Source organism: Seriola aureovittata, chromosome 21, assembly GCF_021018895.1.
Source record: "Seriola aureovittata isolate HTS-2021-v1 ecotype China chromosome 21, ASM2101889v1, whole genome shotgun sequence".
Classification (NCBI taxonomy): Eukaryota; Metazoa; Chordata; class Actinopteri; order Carangiformes; family Carangidae; genus Seriola; species Seriola aureovittata.
The window spans coordinates 12,937,187-12,953,261 of record NC_079384.1 but is presented as its reverse complement, the minus strand read 5'-3'; the positions used below and the strand labels follow the sequence as shown (position 1 = coordinate 12,953,261).

The window sequence follows — 16,075 nt, the reverse complement described above, 5'->3', positions numbered from 1 at the left end:
CTTGGACAGTAGTGCACTGGGGTAATGTTGTAGTTTGCAGGAGCTGCCTGGAGCAGGACGTGAAGTGAACTGCTCGCTTTGCTTCCTGTCTGACGCCTTTCGTTCAGTCTTTCTGCTAAAACAAAACTACAACATGGTCCAGCGAAACTAAGCAGCTGCTGCCCGGTGCTGTTGGAGACCCCGAGGCGCTCACCGTGATGCTTGTGAGTGGTAGTTTTGTTTTTTTTAAAAGTCAAATAATAAGTTTCTGTGCTGGCTAACTTTGGGGCTGTAGCTAGTTCATATAAAGTGTGATGCTCCCTTGTGTTTAGAAAGTGAGTGATTCGCATGAATGGGGATTTTAATGCTGACATACGTAATTACAAATGTCCAGTAACAAAGTACAGCTCTTTATGGAGACTAAACATAGCTCCAGTTAGTTAGCTTAGCAACTTTCCTCATGAGTATTGGATAAGCTATGTCCCTTTTGTCTTGTCAGGGTTATTACTTACATAAATGCTGCTTAAACTGATTTTTATCTGCTTCTCCCCACTTTTATTACGCCTCTATTGCCACGCAATATATTAATAAAGACACAATGAGGTGATATGTTGTAGGGAAGGTTGATAAAACAAGTGTCCATAAGTTTAAACTTGTCCACACATATGCAGTCTTAAAATGATCCCTGTTTAACTACATCATCCATTCATTTCGATGTAACCACAAAAAGTGTGCTTGCCTTGTTTCATATCTGACGAAAAAGTGTAAACTCAATCAGATTAGTTGATAAGACTAACCAAGTGTTTTTTGAAATTCACAAAGAGTCCCTACCTTCCCTGGATCAAAAACATATTTAAATTGGCTTGCTTTGAAGTGCAAACTGGGGTTTCACTCATGCATGGCACACATGACAAAACAGGGCCAGTTTTGTTTGGTGGAAAACCATTTTAATACATTTATAAGCAAGCACTGGTTGCATGCCTTTATGCCTGATACCACATTACAGTATTTGGTGGCCATGTAATTTGTAATGTAATTTCTCAGACTCTCTTTCTTGCATGTCGCAGTTTGTGCCAATGCAGTGGAATGTTGTTGTCTTATCTTTATCTAGACAACCTTCCCCTCAGGTATGAAGATGGGGCTGGCTGACACACAATCCAACAGATTCTGCAATTTAAGTGCTCAGCGGCATCATAAACACAAGAGCTTGTTAAACCTGAACTCCTCAGAGTGTCCCATATTCATGATTATGACTGCTAAAGTTCATGAGTGGCTTGAACATGCATAAATTATAAGTTCAACAGAGAAAATGGGAGGCTTACTGTTAAAGAACAAATGTATCAATTTACTTTCTGAGTATGTACATTTCATATTTTATCATCAGTAACTTGTGGCCTTTCTCTCGAGTTCAAAATCCTGTTTGCTCTGTAGCCTGCGTGTAACATTCTGTGAGCTCCCGTCACACCAATTTCTTTGCCAAACTCATTTCCCTTTCATGAGGGATTTTGGAAAAGGGGTTTAAGGGACTGTTTGTGCTGGTTACTTGGACAAGCTCAGTTTTCAGGGCCTTTTCTTCTGAAACTAAGAGGCATCCACCTGGAGGGCTGGCAAGCTCATCTGAAAAACTGTTGAGCGGTTTTAACTCAAGTACAAAAGAGGCTGCCTATCAGAGCTCGCAGATGATTCCTCTTTCCTTGTTCATATCACTGAAAACATTTAGACACATTTAAGGTTATCTAAGATCCTGTGTGGTGTAATACAACTGCTATGAAATTATTCAAACACTTATGTGCAAAAAGTTTTGTTTCAGGGTTTCTGGTTGTATATGGTTAGTGAAAATGCAGTGTGGGGGGATGGATAAATTCCTGCATGAAAAACTCAAGAGTGCACTTTCCTCTCCGCTCTTAATTTTGATTGAAAGTTAATGGGGCTATGTCCTGTGGATGTGACTTACTCTTATTTGGGTTCCATTAACATGCAATGTTATTCTGCCGTGGAAGCAGAAGGATGTTGTGTCTTCAACCCTTTGTAATTAAGAGACTTTGTTAGATTTAGCATTCAAGTAGACAACATTTCTCTCCAACTTGGACAGGTTTGTTGAAAACCTCGATTACAGAGCTCAACAAAGCTCTTGTTCTGGACAAATGTATACAGTGCAACTGATTATGTATGAGATAATTAAACAGCAGGCCTGCTTTAAAACGTAGGCCTCCTTGGCTGCCATGCATAGCCATGCTGAGCCTTTGTGTTTATGGTAAGTGGGCAGCTGCATGCTTGTGAGACCTTGGCTGTACCCCAGGCCCTCAAATGAGCCCGATAACTACTATTGAAGCCTCCCGGCCATGCTCATTTCTGACTATTCACTCACTGCTTTAAATGTAGAGTGCGCCTCCTGTTTGACATTGCCTAATTTCTGTGAGCATGCAGACAGCTGTGGGATAGCCTGTGCCCTACATTCAGTTTCATAAATTTCTTTTCAGTCCGCCAGCCGTAGCAAAACTTGGTGGCACCTGCCCTTTGTGGCACCAAATTAATGACAACACTAACAATGAAAGTTTTGGGTTTCAAACATCTTGAATTTTCACAGTGAAAGTGATGCAATAGTGCCACAGAATAAGCAGAACTGGTTTGCCAGTTCGTCATTCAATTATCCGGTCCTCATGTTCCCTGCATGTCTGTCTACCTTTTATGACATGTTCTGTAAACACAACCACCATTATGACATGGGAAACTGCTCAAATGTGCTTGAGTCCAAATATGGATTCTGCACAAGCCATGCAACTCACAGATGTAGGCCACCAGAGCCAACGGCCTGGGGAAACAAGCTTTTTAGGAACATGCACATTTTCTCCCAAGGAATCTTTCTTTGGAATGGGACAGCTAAACTTTTACCCAGCATTCCTTTCAGAAGCAGTATGGTGATGAAGAGCAGCACAAATCCCTTAGTTAGGTTTCAAATCGGGCTGTCTCAGGTGCTCAGCAGATGCTCGGATTACTGAGACGGCCACAATCCTGAGATTGTTGAGAGCAGGATGCAGATCCAACTGCCATGCATGCAGGAAGGTCAGAGGAGGATGTCTGAGAATTTAACTTAACATTTAAGCTTTTATGTTAAGTTCTGTATCAATGTACACAGATAAAAGCTTGTATAAAAACTTTTCAGCATGCGTGATAAGGCTAAAAATAGATCCAAAAGGGTCTTAGAAGTAGTTAATGAATTGTGTTATTCAGAAGTCTATACAAGGTGCAACAATGATATTAAATAGTGTTTTACACCAGCTGTCGCACCAGTGCTATAAAATAGATTAGCATTAGCTCTAATTGTCAGTCAGACACAAAGCTGCCAAATCCTTATGTAATGTTGGCCTAACCCGCGGGATTACAGTCTGAGCAATGTATGGAAAAGCTGCTCTAATAGGGAAACAGAGTTTTCATGGATGACCACAGTTTAGGCGCCTATTGTAATGGTTAAGCTGACAGTTTGTAGTCTTTCTTGGACTGGACTGCGATTTAAGAGTCTTAGAAAAGTGTCATTTATGATAATAGCATTCTGGTGTCTGAACTCGTACAGGAGAGAATGTTCATGCTTTTGGAAACTGAGCTGACTCTGAAGCAGGCCTCCGCTATAGTTGACCCAGTCGTCGCTGTGGTTTCCTATTCTTGTCCTATCTAGAACTTATTTAGGCTGCATGATAGCTCAGCTACTTCTGACACCCCAAAGTAGCGATGATTGAAAGGCTTTTGGTAACCACAAAGGAAGCGTGGTGTCCCATCAGCTCGTCCAAGGCAGCGTTATTGTTGTCTTTCAGGAAGGCCTCTGTCACTGCACTGCCACCGTCACTTTGTTGCAGTTAGTCAGCAGCCCCTCTTTGCATGTGATGGAAACGTCCTGCAACCTTCTTCCCCTTCTCAACGATTAGACTTCTCAGTTGTCACGGTGGTTGCTGCTTCAACCCAGATAAAGAGTTATCATGCTGCAGAAGCATAAAAGACTCCCACTGATTCCAGATAATAGCAGCATCGTTATGAAGGTGATTCGGGTTTTGACGTCAGGCGGGGAGCGGCACCCCTTGGGCAGAAATTCTAGATACCTCATTTGCAGATTATAGCTTCATCTGCATCTTTGCACACAGCAGTTCATGCAGTAGGAGTTGAGTGCACTGGGTGTATCCATTACGCACTGGAAACCATGCCTTGGAATGGCTTTTGCATTTGGTTTACAGGTTTGTCTGTACAAGAAAAAGCAAGCTGCCCTTTGCCAGCGCCTCTCAACATGTTTTCTATTCACAGACCGTCACAAGTTGAATGCTTTTCAAAGGCTGTGGGGCAAGGTTAGGCTTCTATAATTGTGTGTACAACTTATGTCATGTAGCCAAGGAATGTTTATAATTATGATATAATCCTCGCCCATTTAAAGTGCTCAGCTCAGATTTACGGGATATAAACGTAATGCCTGAGCATGAGAAAGATGATAAATTGTTGAAGTTCCCTGTAACTAAAAGTAATGGATGATGTTTACAGTTTAAAGTTCAAATGTCAGGCTACAGTTTGATTTTTTCCCACTTTTCTTGGGAAGGAAAACATCATTAACTGTCCTTTTTGTTTGGGTAAACAACATGTTAAAGAGCTTTCTTGTCTTTGCCAGTTTAATTTCTATGGGCGAGGTTTTTTCTTTCTGTGTCAATGCCATCTGCATCCATCAGCGAGCCATTAAGGGTGATATATAAACAACTGTTTCCTCTACTCCAGCACGTCCCGAGTTATCTCTGCTGTGAAACACAGATCTGTGTGGTTAATGGTCACGCACAGTGTAAGATGGCCTGCCCTCGTCCAGTCCCAAGCTTTGATTTGTTCTTTTCTATTCACAGAGGCCATAAATTAAAGCCACCAGACGTCCTTGAACTGCGTTGATCTCGTTGTAGAACTCCACTAAAAACATCCTTGTGTTGAAGCTGTTTTCCTGATGTGATAAGTGTTAGTAATGGAAATCATATGCTGAATGCAAACGCCACCTCCAGTATGTCAGCTCATTCTTGTCTTGTGATGCTGCCCCCCCCTCCCTACACACACAAACAGACACACACACTCCACACCACCACCCGCAACCTCTGATGTCGCCTCTTTTGTTTCCCACGGTGTCTCATCTTCTGCACAGAGTGCTCTTTTGTTTCACGTACACCGTCTCTTTCTGTTTCCCTTTTTTTTTTTTCTGCATGCAGTTCTGTCATTCAAACAGACACTCTCGGACTTTGCAGGCATCATATGACCATCTTATGTCCACTGCACTTTCTGGTAGTACAGCTTTAAACTAGCTTCATTCGTGGACTCCCTCAGGGGTCGGTTCTTGGACCGCTCATCTCCTCATTGTACATGCTTCCTCTGCATCATTTGTTAAGCCACTTTCAAGACGTGTCACATCACTGTTATGAAGACGAAACATATATCTGTTTCTATGCTAAACCCAATAACCGGAATCAGCTGTCTTTCCTCCATGATTGCTTAGCCACCACCAAAGATTGGATGTCTCTTAATTTTCTCCACCTAAACCCAACAGAAATTCCTTTAATTGGACCTGGTAACTTTGTCACTGGAGTTGATCAGTTTATTGGTCCATTTCACTCAAATATCAAATCTACTGCTACAAATCTTGGTATCATCTTGGATGAAGTGCAAGTGCATGACCTTGCCCCCAGTTAAATTTTTTGATCTCGCTCCTCATTCCACCTCTCAGCCTCAAATCTTTTATCCATCCCCTGCTCCAACTGTGAAACTAAAGGTGATCGCGCCTTTCCTGTTTGAGACCTAACCCTCTGGCGGCATCTTTGCTGGATCTTTGGACTGTTTTAAGCGGCTTCTAAAAACCAATCTTTATAGGCAAGCCTTTTTATAGACCTCCATTCCTGTTTTATGTTTTGGTTTGTTTTAGTTAGGTCTGTCTCTCACTGTGCTGTGTTTTATATTGTAATTTATGACTTCTTGTTTTTCATTTTTCATTTTTTTGTGTGTATGTGGAGCACTTTGTAACTGTGTGTTTTAAAAAGTGCCATATAAATAAAGGTTTATTTACTTACTTAAGTCAAAATGACCTGGTAGTAGTAAAAATCTTCTGTGATGATTATATAGATTTTCATCTGTGATTAATCAGCTGTTTTACTGTAATTGTGGTGCAGCACTAATGTGAAGAGGGTTGTTTTGATAACCGCAAGGTCAGCTATTCCCAGCCAGCCCCTGAGGATTCAATTACACAACTTTGACTTTGCTCTATTCCTCTCTGTGTGCTCCAGTGTGGAGCACTTTGAGGAAACTCATTCTCTCAGATGACAGATAATCCTCCACATGGAAAGGGAAGAACAAAACCAGGTTTACAGTTCCACTTTTGGTGACGCGCTGGAGAGACCATGTGGAAGTGAAAATGCAGTGTAATTTCAATTTAGTGTTTGCTCGCTCACTTGAGAATTGAAGGAGCTAGTCAAACCACTGACCTCCTTTGAGTTTTTACTTTTGTAGATGTTGCACAGGTTGCTCAAGTGGAGAGTGACAAGGAGATTCAGAAAAGATTGAGAACTGCATGTGTTTGTGAGCAAAGGTTTTTTTTTCCCAGTATCAAATACTCATCTGTAGGCGCGAAAGGTAGCACTGAAAAGTTCAGCGCTTGCGAGGGACGGCAGCTGTAATCAGCTTGGATTCACAGCAGTTACAATGGACTCTAATGGCGACCCCAAGTCACAGACACGTAGTTGTTTCTTCTGTGATTCCAGCTTCCACAAAGGAGCAAGCTACAAACTTATAATACAGATTAAGAATATTTTTTTTGGAAATCATCACACATTTCAGAGCCTCCACGAAGGGGATCTGTTCTCCCCAATCAAGCTGGACTGTTCTCTGCTTATATGGTCAACAGAATGTCAGAAATGTACTGAATTCTAATCCTGTGCTCATCTTTGTGTGTCCGATCAGGATTGGACTGAGGAGTGAAGCACATTCCTGGAGGAGCTGAGGGCTGCTGTCTTAAGCTTATGAGAAACCAGCCTGCTCACACCATGCCCATCAACATGGCCTCCAGCTTTTCTTGCCCTCACTGGAACGACTTGGGACAAGGATGTGTGTTGCCATGGTAATCATTTACAAGAAAACACTGGAAAAGAAGGGTGCCGATGATGTAACATCCAAAAGTACAGATTTGGGCCCGGTGAGAGGTTATTTTCTACTTGTACAAGCATTTTTTTTTTCCTGTGTGAAATGTGTCATTTTATGTTTATATGTAGCCTTGCCAGCAGGCCTCAACTGCGGTTGTCAAGGGGGAAGACGACAAGGTCCTGCTCTAAATCAGGAAATTGTTGCCGGCCACTGATCGCTCCACAGCAGTTTTATGGCTCTAGATTTTATTTTCCTATTTTGTCAACTTTAATCGGAGCGTAAATTTGACTTTTAACTTCCCTTTAGTCAAATTTGTAGGAAAATTCCTAAGTGTTGCCTTACTGAATCTCAGGAAGTGATGTCAAAAGAGCTATATGGATGTTGAAGGTGAAGGGAATTAGGGATGTTTTTGTTACAATTACTGATAATTGCATCATAATTGCTGCCAACTGTTGTCACCAGGGTGTTTGTCATCTGGTTTCGAATCCTACGTGTTCCATTTACTTCAATCAAAATAACAATAGAGTATTTTAGTTCTAGTAGGCTGTGCAACGCTGACTCATTTTCTAATCAGCATCCATGCAGCAGTCTTCTTTTTGCCAGCACAGAGTGAGAAAATTCCCCCACTAATATGGACCGAGTTTGCCCTCTCAGCCACGTGAAATGAAATCATCATGCTCTGGGGCTGAGCGTCAATCAGAGGCATTTATGGTGGAACTCCCTCTTTGTTGATGGCGTGGTCTACATCGCTCAGCAGCAAAAAATGTGCTACAACATACACCCTCGGGACCAGTTTCATATTTGACTTTCCAATCGCTTATGATTTTTACTCTCATTTATTGATATTTAAAGCTTTTTCTGAGAGTTTGTGGGTTTTCTGGCGAGCTGACGGTGAGTCTTTTTCTACATTTCTGCAGTTCCAGGCACAGACCATGAGCCAGGGGACTGCACTTTTCTCTTGTGGACTCATGGGTAAGAGTCATCTTTCTCATTCACGTACACATTCACACATGTAAGGATAATATAGTTAATTTCAGTAGTAAATAACTGAAGTAGGCATTTAGTAAGAGTAAATATTCTGGAAATTTAGTCAAGAAATTGTTAATAGATGAAATATGGAATTGTCATCTTTAAATACCTATAAAACAAGGTAGCTCATCACATTGATGCCAGTTCTTGTTAGGTTAAAATTCCTATAAAACTGTGTAGAGCACCGGAGATATTAAAGGAATTGCTGCTTTAGTATAAATCATGCAGTATAGCAATGTCTCTGAGGCTTGAAAAATTTCATCTATCATTATATTCTGTCATTTTCCCAAGCCCGTCACCATATTTCTTCTTTGTGTGGGCCATTGTTGTCAGTCACTGTGCTTTATAGCCAATCACAAGCTGGTACCTGTTCGTAGCAGCTTGGAGGGGCCAGAAATGGTCAGGTGTTTAGTGAGAGCAATGGTTTGGAGGGACATGTTGTCTTGCAACATTTCAGAGAAATTATTGGCAGAAGTCAGTCTTTGCCGAATCTGGTTGATGGTCACACAACATTATGTGAAGGAGGCCTGACGGAAGTTTCTGCCAACGTGCGTTAATGATTATGTGTCAGCAGCTAATCTTCGTCAGGGATCTTCTGCCACTCCTGAATGCTTCGGAACTAGACGTGATGTCCACGAGTTGAAAATTGGGTTATGGATACAAAGGCTCATATGCTTCATTTACCTCACTGTAGGAGGAACAGCCCTTGCAGTCATTGTATTATAAGATTAAAATGTATTCTGTCCTCACAGTACCTTGGCATTGAGAGTGTAAGACTGGCAAAGTCCTGGCACAGAACACTGCAGCACCAGTAGGTGTTGTTAACACTGCCCTTTGTTCCCCGTCCTGCCCGTGTGCTGTAGATGGTATTTTGAGGCTTTTATCTCCAGTGGAGAAGAACAGACTTTTTGCATACCACGAGTGGGCAGTGGCCTCGATGTTTAGTATCTAAGTCAGAGTTGACTGACCAGTTCAGTTGGCTGACCCATTCAGTAATTCAAGCGAGTTTCTGTTGTGGCAATAACAGGTGCTTTCCCTGGCAGAGTAACCATGGTGCTGGTCTGATGCAGAACTCTTATAGAACAATAAGAAACGCGATGATGAACTTAAGCAAGAATGTTTATGATGGGTTATTGACATTTTTATCAAGCCTTGCTCTAACAGGGACGAGGTTTGATATCGAGTCAGTTAGACATTGAGCTTCATTCCCTTTCCCAATCAGCTCACTGACTGTGACAGAGCCTGGAGGACAGGATTTATTTTTAGTGCCAATTATACAAAGCAGTGAATAGTGTCAATACAAAGTACACATGCTGGGACCAACACACTGACCGAGACTGGAGCAGTGTCATGGACGTTCATGCCTCAAATGAATCTGACAGTGTGTTTTGTTCTTCAGAGGGAGTCTGCACACCCTGCGCATTGAGTCTGATGCGTTTGTTGCTTTGTTTCTTAAACTCCTGGTGTAAATTTGACACTAGGAAATAAAATTAGGCCCTCAAGAAGTGATGGTGATGTCACTGCTGATGGAAAAATAGAAAGTGGAGAAGAGAGAGTTTAACAAGCTATTACTGGAGCTGCAGAGTTACTTTAAGATCTGCTGGCTGATGTCGGGTGCCTCGCTTGACACATTAAAAAAGACCCAGACTGATTTTGATCACACACAGTTACACTGTTTGTTGCCTCAGGGAAACAGAAGAAAGTTTATTAAAGTGTTGCCCAATTTGTTAAATTAATAAATAAAGTTCACCTCTTTTGAACTTTTTGTCAGACATAAAAAAAAACCAAACAAAATCAAGACTTCTGACCAAAAACCAAATGAACAGTTTCTCGTATTTCGGAAGATTGTCTTAATCAATTCTGAAAGGTTATTTAGTTAAATGAATCTGGTCCTTTGTTGCAGAGACAAGTCGGTGGCATGAGGTTGGTCATAGCTGTGCCATACAGCAGAGGCCAGTTGGGACCAGCCTGGAGAGCCTGTGGGACGTCCTGCCTGAGGTGCGCAAGAGTTCAGCCCACTGGGATTGGGATGTTGGCTCCACTTCAAGCACAATCACCAGCTTGTTGCAGGACCTCAGCCTGACTGAGGCTGCGTCCTCGCACTCGACCGCACCCCCCAGCAAGCGGCAATGCCGGTCCCTGTCTTGCTCAGACGAGATCGGTGGCTGCCGTTCCACCTGGCGCCCTCAGGGCTCTCGTGTGTGGACGGCGGTGGAGAAGAGGAGGTGCCACAGCGGAGGCAGCGTCCAGCGCAGTAGCGTTGGAAACGCACAACTCGGCTTTCCAGCCATGCAGCGCAGCTCCAGCTTCAGCCTGCCCGCCCGCTCCAACACCCTGGAGCTGCCCTGCTTCACCCAACATCTCCCCTGCCCCTCGGCTTTCACTGGTCTGACACCCTCCTCCTCCATGCCCCTGTCCTCTGAGCCCTCAGCGCAGCCCCTCTACCTCTCTCATGAACAGATCTGCCTCCCTGAGCCCCGTGGACCCTCTCCACCCAGCTCCCCTGACTCCACTCCAGAGCTGGAGCGTCGCGGTGGACAGGGGGGTCTCGCCCGCAGTCGCTCACAGCCGTGCGTCCTCAATGAGAAGAAGATCGGCGTGAAACGCAGGAGACCAGCTGACACACACAAACAGAGGCCTTCACTGGATCTGGCAAAGATGACCCAGGTTGGTGCTTAAAAGTGTCACACAGCAAGAAACTGCTTTATTTAATCAGGACAATTGACGACTGACAACTGATTAAAAACTGCAATCTCTGCCAGTTTTAAAATATAAGTAGTACATATCCTATTTAATGTCACTTGTTCCCTAATATGCAGTCTGTTTAACAGTATATTTAATGGTGCACCTGTGCATGTCATAAGATTTATCAGAAGCAATTGCTAGTGGAATTTTTTCTATTGTTTGAACTTGCCACAGCCCTCTTATGTGCTCCAAAGGATCTGTGTCCGGAGCAGGAAATGGTCATGCCAGCTGGAAGCTCTGCTAGGTCCATCAGTCTCACTAACATTAGCTGGTTATACTCTGTTGTTGGGGCAATTTTCTCCGTCCATGTTGGATAAACAAACACTTCCAACGAAGGTCACGCCATTGTATCTGTTCTCCCTCAGCACACCTCAAAGCATTTCTCCAGGCACTGTCATGAAATGATGGTGATCGTTCATTCATGCAGGCCTGTTCTGGGTCACATTCCATCATGTGGGTTTGTATTTTCACTTGCAGAGCATGTAGCCAAGTATGCGCTTTTTAATGTGTTACTGGATGAAGACGATTAAAGTAGGAAACGAGATCAATCAGTGGATCGGATGAGTTTGTATTCAAAGAAATGATCTGATGAAACCACCGGCTTGAGCTGATCCACTTCTGATGTTGACCATGTTTCAACAGACTGTCTGTTTTATCTGCACGTCCCGGCAGCCGTTTGTCTCTTTGCCCCACAGGCACACAGACACACATAGTAAAGTTTCACACGTACACTGGCTGGATCATAAACACAGAGCTGGACTTGGGCCCTGATGAGAAAGTCACTCAGAGTTCAGCAGCGTCTTAACAACAGCGCTGCTGTGACACGACAAGAAGACACCACACACACCACGCTCCAAACATGGTCGAGGTCAGTGTGGAGAAAAGAGCCTTAGGCGAGGTAACCAACAATGTTTTTACAGACGGATGTCAGGATGCTGAGATTGTTAGCATTGGATTTTTCCTTCTGTTTGTGGATTGTGTTCCATGTTCTGCTGTGATACTGGTTTTAAGCTCAGGTCGAAGAAACTGTTAATAGCATTAGATATCAGCTTAAATATTTAGTTTGTCTGGTTTAAGATCTTTTTAAATTTCTCCCAAGTGACTCTGGTTTAGAGGCCAGCCCTGGAGAAAATGAGCTCCAGACATTTTGGCCAAGTTACGCAACTAAACCCGTAAACAGTGCTAATAAGTCAATAAGAATAATCAACTGACAACAAATTTGAAAATCCTTAAATTGAGGGGAAAAAAAGCCAAACAAAATGGCAAGATTTCATCTTGGGCTCTGGGCGATTTAGACTATTTTCTGACATTTTATATACAAAACGATAATTTGATTAATTGAAAAATCAGCCAGTTGTTTAAAACAACTAGAAGTCTGAAGTGTGTAGCTGCGCTGTGAAAGTTCAGGAAATCTCTGTGGAAAAGATGCTCACTTGTGACGATAGAGTAAGCTTGCTTGGCACTCAGCTCAAGGGCTTTATCGTGCTTCACACGCATCACCCTATCAGTATTCAAAGTCACCTTACTATTCAAAGATTGGTCACAGTGCTGAGTGTGTCTCTAAAGTGTCCTCTCATCCACACATCCACAGAGGTGTAGTTTACCCTGGGAGAAATTGCTACCCTCTGCGTGGCTCACTGCGGCTCCGTGAATGTCAGGAAGTAGAGCAGCTGTGGCAGAGGTTATAGATCGTCGCACAGGAGAGATGCGTGTTGGGTAAAGAGATATTGATTTCTGTAAATTCAGCTCAGTGGGTGGATCGCTGCCACAACCGGGCCTCATGAGCTATTGATCAGCTTATATTGACGGAGAGTCAAGGTCAGTATGGATGAGGGGACTTTCTGCTCTTCTCTCGATTTGGGGGGGGGGGGTTATAGTAGCAGGCAAAGTGGACACCAGCAGCACAGTGTGGTGCAGAAAGTTGTATGAGGACTAAGATTTCCTCCATCTGAAACACTTCCTCTTGCGTTCTAAGTTAGAGCTTGGTTTGCTTAATGTTGATGCCACTATTTTGCTCTATCCCAGACTACTCACAGCCTTATCAGTCTGGTCCCATGGTCTGGGCCAGAAATCTGACTGTTGAGAGTGAAGTGCAAATGCAGAGGGCAGCAATGTGACACCAGCCTGGTGCTGACAAATGTACCCGTTTGACCAGAGCCAAGAAAAACAGCAGGGCCCCTTTTGATCTACTGCTGCCCGGCGCATAGACCTTTCTCACTGCCTGTCCGCTTGGAAATGTGGATCATAACTTTATATTTTCACCTCCCTTCTCCTCCAAACTTATTCACAGCTCTTGACTGCCTTGGTCTCTAAATTCAAAGATCAGAGCCTCTGATAGGTAATAAATCCAGACTGTGTGGATATTATTGTGGTCATAATAAAGCTAAAATGAATAGTGGACCAAAAGGTAATCAAGTCACCATTTCAAGTTTTAAGTTTTAAACGTTCAGGGGGTTAACATGGTAAACATTATACCTGAGAAACACCAGTATTGGCAGCATTGTGAACATGTTAGCATTAAAATCAAAGCATTGCTGAGCTGCTAGCATAGCTGTCGTTAAACTTGTTTTGTAACGTAAACAATTAAAAACAGCTCGGCTAACAAATATCTGGGAAAAAATGTTTCAATACGTTAATAAGTAGCAGAAACTTTTAGTATTTGTTGGACATTTCTCTGTTGTTATTAAGGGTTTTCTTTAATTTGAAGATTTAAACAGGTTTCATTTGATTCGAGCAACAGCACATTTATTTACAATAACCTTCATAACTAATTAATTATAAGAATTAATTAGCCCTTTCTGTATCTCATAACATTGTAAACTGAAGCTCTTGTTCAGACAAAATAAGCTGGTAGAAGAAAACTCTTTTGACTTATTTTATAAATGAAACAACTTCTTGAATCATACAAAAAAAAGTATAGATTCATCTTTAGACTATCAGTTAGTGGCAGCCGTAGTTCGTACACTTGGCTGTAAGCTACATCCCCAACAGTCCCATGCTTGTCAAGTATTACATAAGTACACAAGTGACAAGAGGTTTCACAGAGGCCCTATTCTCCTGTGTCCTGTTGGCCTAACACCGTAGTGGTCAGGCATGAGGCAGCTGTCCTGCCTTCTCCACATTAGCTGTACAGAATTGGATAAGCCTCTGTCATAAAGCCTCCTGCTCCAGCACGCACAGCTGTCACAGGACATGCCTGCAGCAGTGTTGGCACATGTGGATTTGCCTATGGAAGTTTCTGGGTCTCCCAGATGTATGTGTTCATTGTGCGATGCCAACCAAAGGCCAGCGGAGTCAAAAGGCAGACATTAGCGATGTCTGCCCTCTGGGTATCTGGCCACTTGCTGCCTTGGTTCATGTTGGACCTCAGATCACATAGCCTCAGTCATCCAACTACCAGTTGCTCCAGTATGTAATGCAGGCTAAATTTATACCCTTCAAATTTTTGACTTTTTTATATTATAGTGGTCGTTGCCCAGTGTCCAGCTCTGACCTCACTGACTCACCCACGTACTATATCAGTACAGTAGAGGGATTGTTTTCATAAGATGGCTGTATGCGTTTAGTTTTGTTTGTGTACTAGTTAGGACAAGGGTCATAGTCTGGGATGAAGGAAATGTTTTTGATTTCCTAACCAAATATGCCGTCACCATGGAGACTATGGACTCCTACCAGACCAAAGTTTTGGCATATTTGTTTAAGTGTATCTTTGTTTCCTTGAAAACATCAATTTTATGCTTCTAAAAAAATGACCTTTCTTTCTTTCCACAGAAACTTAGGAATTTCCACAGCCTTAGCTGCCCTGGAATCACAGGCGAGGACAGCTGCGAGTCCAGCCAGGCCCTCCACACTCTGACGAGCAACGCTCAGTGCAACACTGACGACTCATCCGTAAACGAACACGGCTTGGAGGACACCCAGCCTCAGACCAAAGAGGGCGAGATCACCGGGAACGTGTCCTCGGACCCCACAATCGAGGATGTGGACTGGAACTCCACAGGCTGCGGTGATGTGACACCGGGGACGATGAATGGGAAGGACAATGAGCCTCTGTGGGCGGGGCTTTGTAGCATGAGGAAGGACGTGTATCAGCTTGGAGGCGAGCTCGACATTGAGCAAATTGAGAGGAACTGAGCTGGACCGCCCTCCTCTTTGGGGAAGCTAATATAGGGGACTGAAAGTTTATCACCAGGTGGTACAGTAAACAGTACTGATAGTCTTAAGGACAAAGCAAGTGGAAAGCTAATGCAGATCCAGCACTTGTCTTTTTTTTCTCAAGGAAAGGTTGAGCAGGAGCTTCGTGGGCTGAATGCCCATTTTTGGGGACATTTGTAGTCAGACGCTACTCCCCCACTGTGCGGTATCTCAACTGTGTCTCAGGAGAACAAGAAAGTCGGGAGGATGGGTTTGGGTGGAGAAATAGAACTGATGAATATAAAAATGATGTATTAATGTTGGCTCAGAGACTGGGGTCTCTAACATTTCTCTGTAATCCTTATTACCCTCACTGTACTTTGTTTGGAGAGAAGCCACAACAGGTTTGTACAAATTCTCTGCACTAGAAAGTGTCCACCCCTCTGACGTTCTTCAGTAGTACACGGGTACATGATGGACAGAGATGGAGACTACTTTGAGAGCTGCTCTTAGTAAAGCCCCTTTCACTCTTACCGAGCAACAAGCTGCACGCACACACCACCTGTAAAAGTATATTGATGAGCTTAACATTTCACACAGTAACATCAGGCTTCTCTGTGAGACCTATGCTCCCGTTTGTTTGAGAGAAACTTTGTGATGCTAATAGCGTTAATATTCTTTCTTTTTACGATTTGTAACTACAAAGTTATGTAAAACATGAGCATATTTCTATACAAATAAACACAGTTTTAAATGTGTCATTTGTAAGTCCATTATTTCAGCGTCTTTTCTCACAAAATTTGGGATGCCAGCTCCGGACTATATCTTAATATGAGTTGAGACGGAATATGAAGTGAATGTTGGATGCGGCACAGCTGCATATGAAGTCAAACAACAGATGCAAGTGGGTGTGACTAGATGCAAATTCTTACATTTGTGCTTTTAGATGTACAGGGTAGGGATTTGGACGATTGTTTGTATTAACTCGTGGCCAATTATAATGACGTACCGAATGTAATATAATTATATTAGAATATATATGTATGTCTGG

At 43.0% G+C, this 16,075-nt stretch overlaps 1 protein-coding gene across 1 annotated transcript; it reads left to right on the top strand.

Moving 5' to 3' along the window:
- The first annotated feature begins 10 nt into the window (after positions 1-10).
- Positions 11-15,782, top strand: fam53b (family with sequence similarity 53 member B). The gene is made up of 5 exons (XM_056365751.1): positions 11-203; positions 6,937-7,168; positions 8,034-8,088; positions 10,049-10,812; positions 14,662-15,782. Exons 2-5 carry the CDS (start codon positions 7,079-7,081, stop codon positions 15,022-15,024), a joined length of 1,272 nt encoding a protein of 423 aa, XP_056221726.1. The 5' UTR covers positions 11-203; positions 6,937-7,078; the 3' UTR covers positions 15,025-15,782.
- Positions 15,783-16,075: the final 293 nt, after the last annotated feature.

Excerpts from the sequence above, each read along its gene's own strand:
- fam53b (XM_056365751.1), top strand. The coding sequence starts at position 7,079 with ATGTGTGTTGCCATGGTAATCATTTACAAGAAAACACTGGAAAAGAAG. Across the intron at positions 7,169-8,033 it reads AAAGTACAGATTTGGGCCCG|TTCCAGGCACAGACCATGAG; the intron begins GTGAGAGGTTAT and ends ACATTTCTGCAG. Across the intron at positions 10,813-14,661 it reads ATCTGGCAAAGATGACCCAG|AAACTTAGGAATTTCCACAG; the intron begins GTTGGTGCTTAA and ends TTCTTTCCACAG.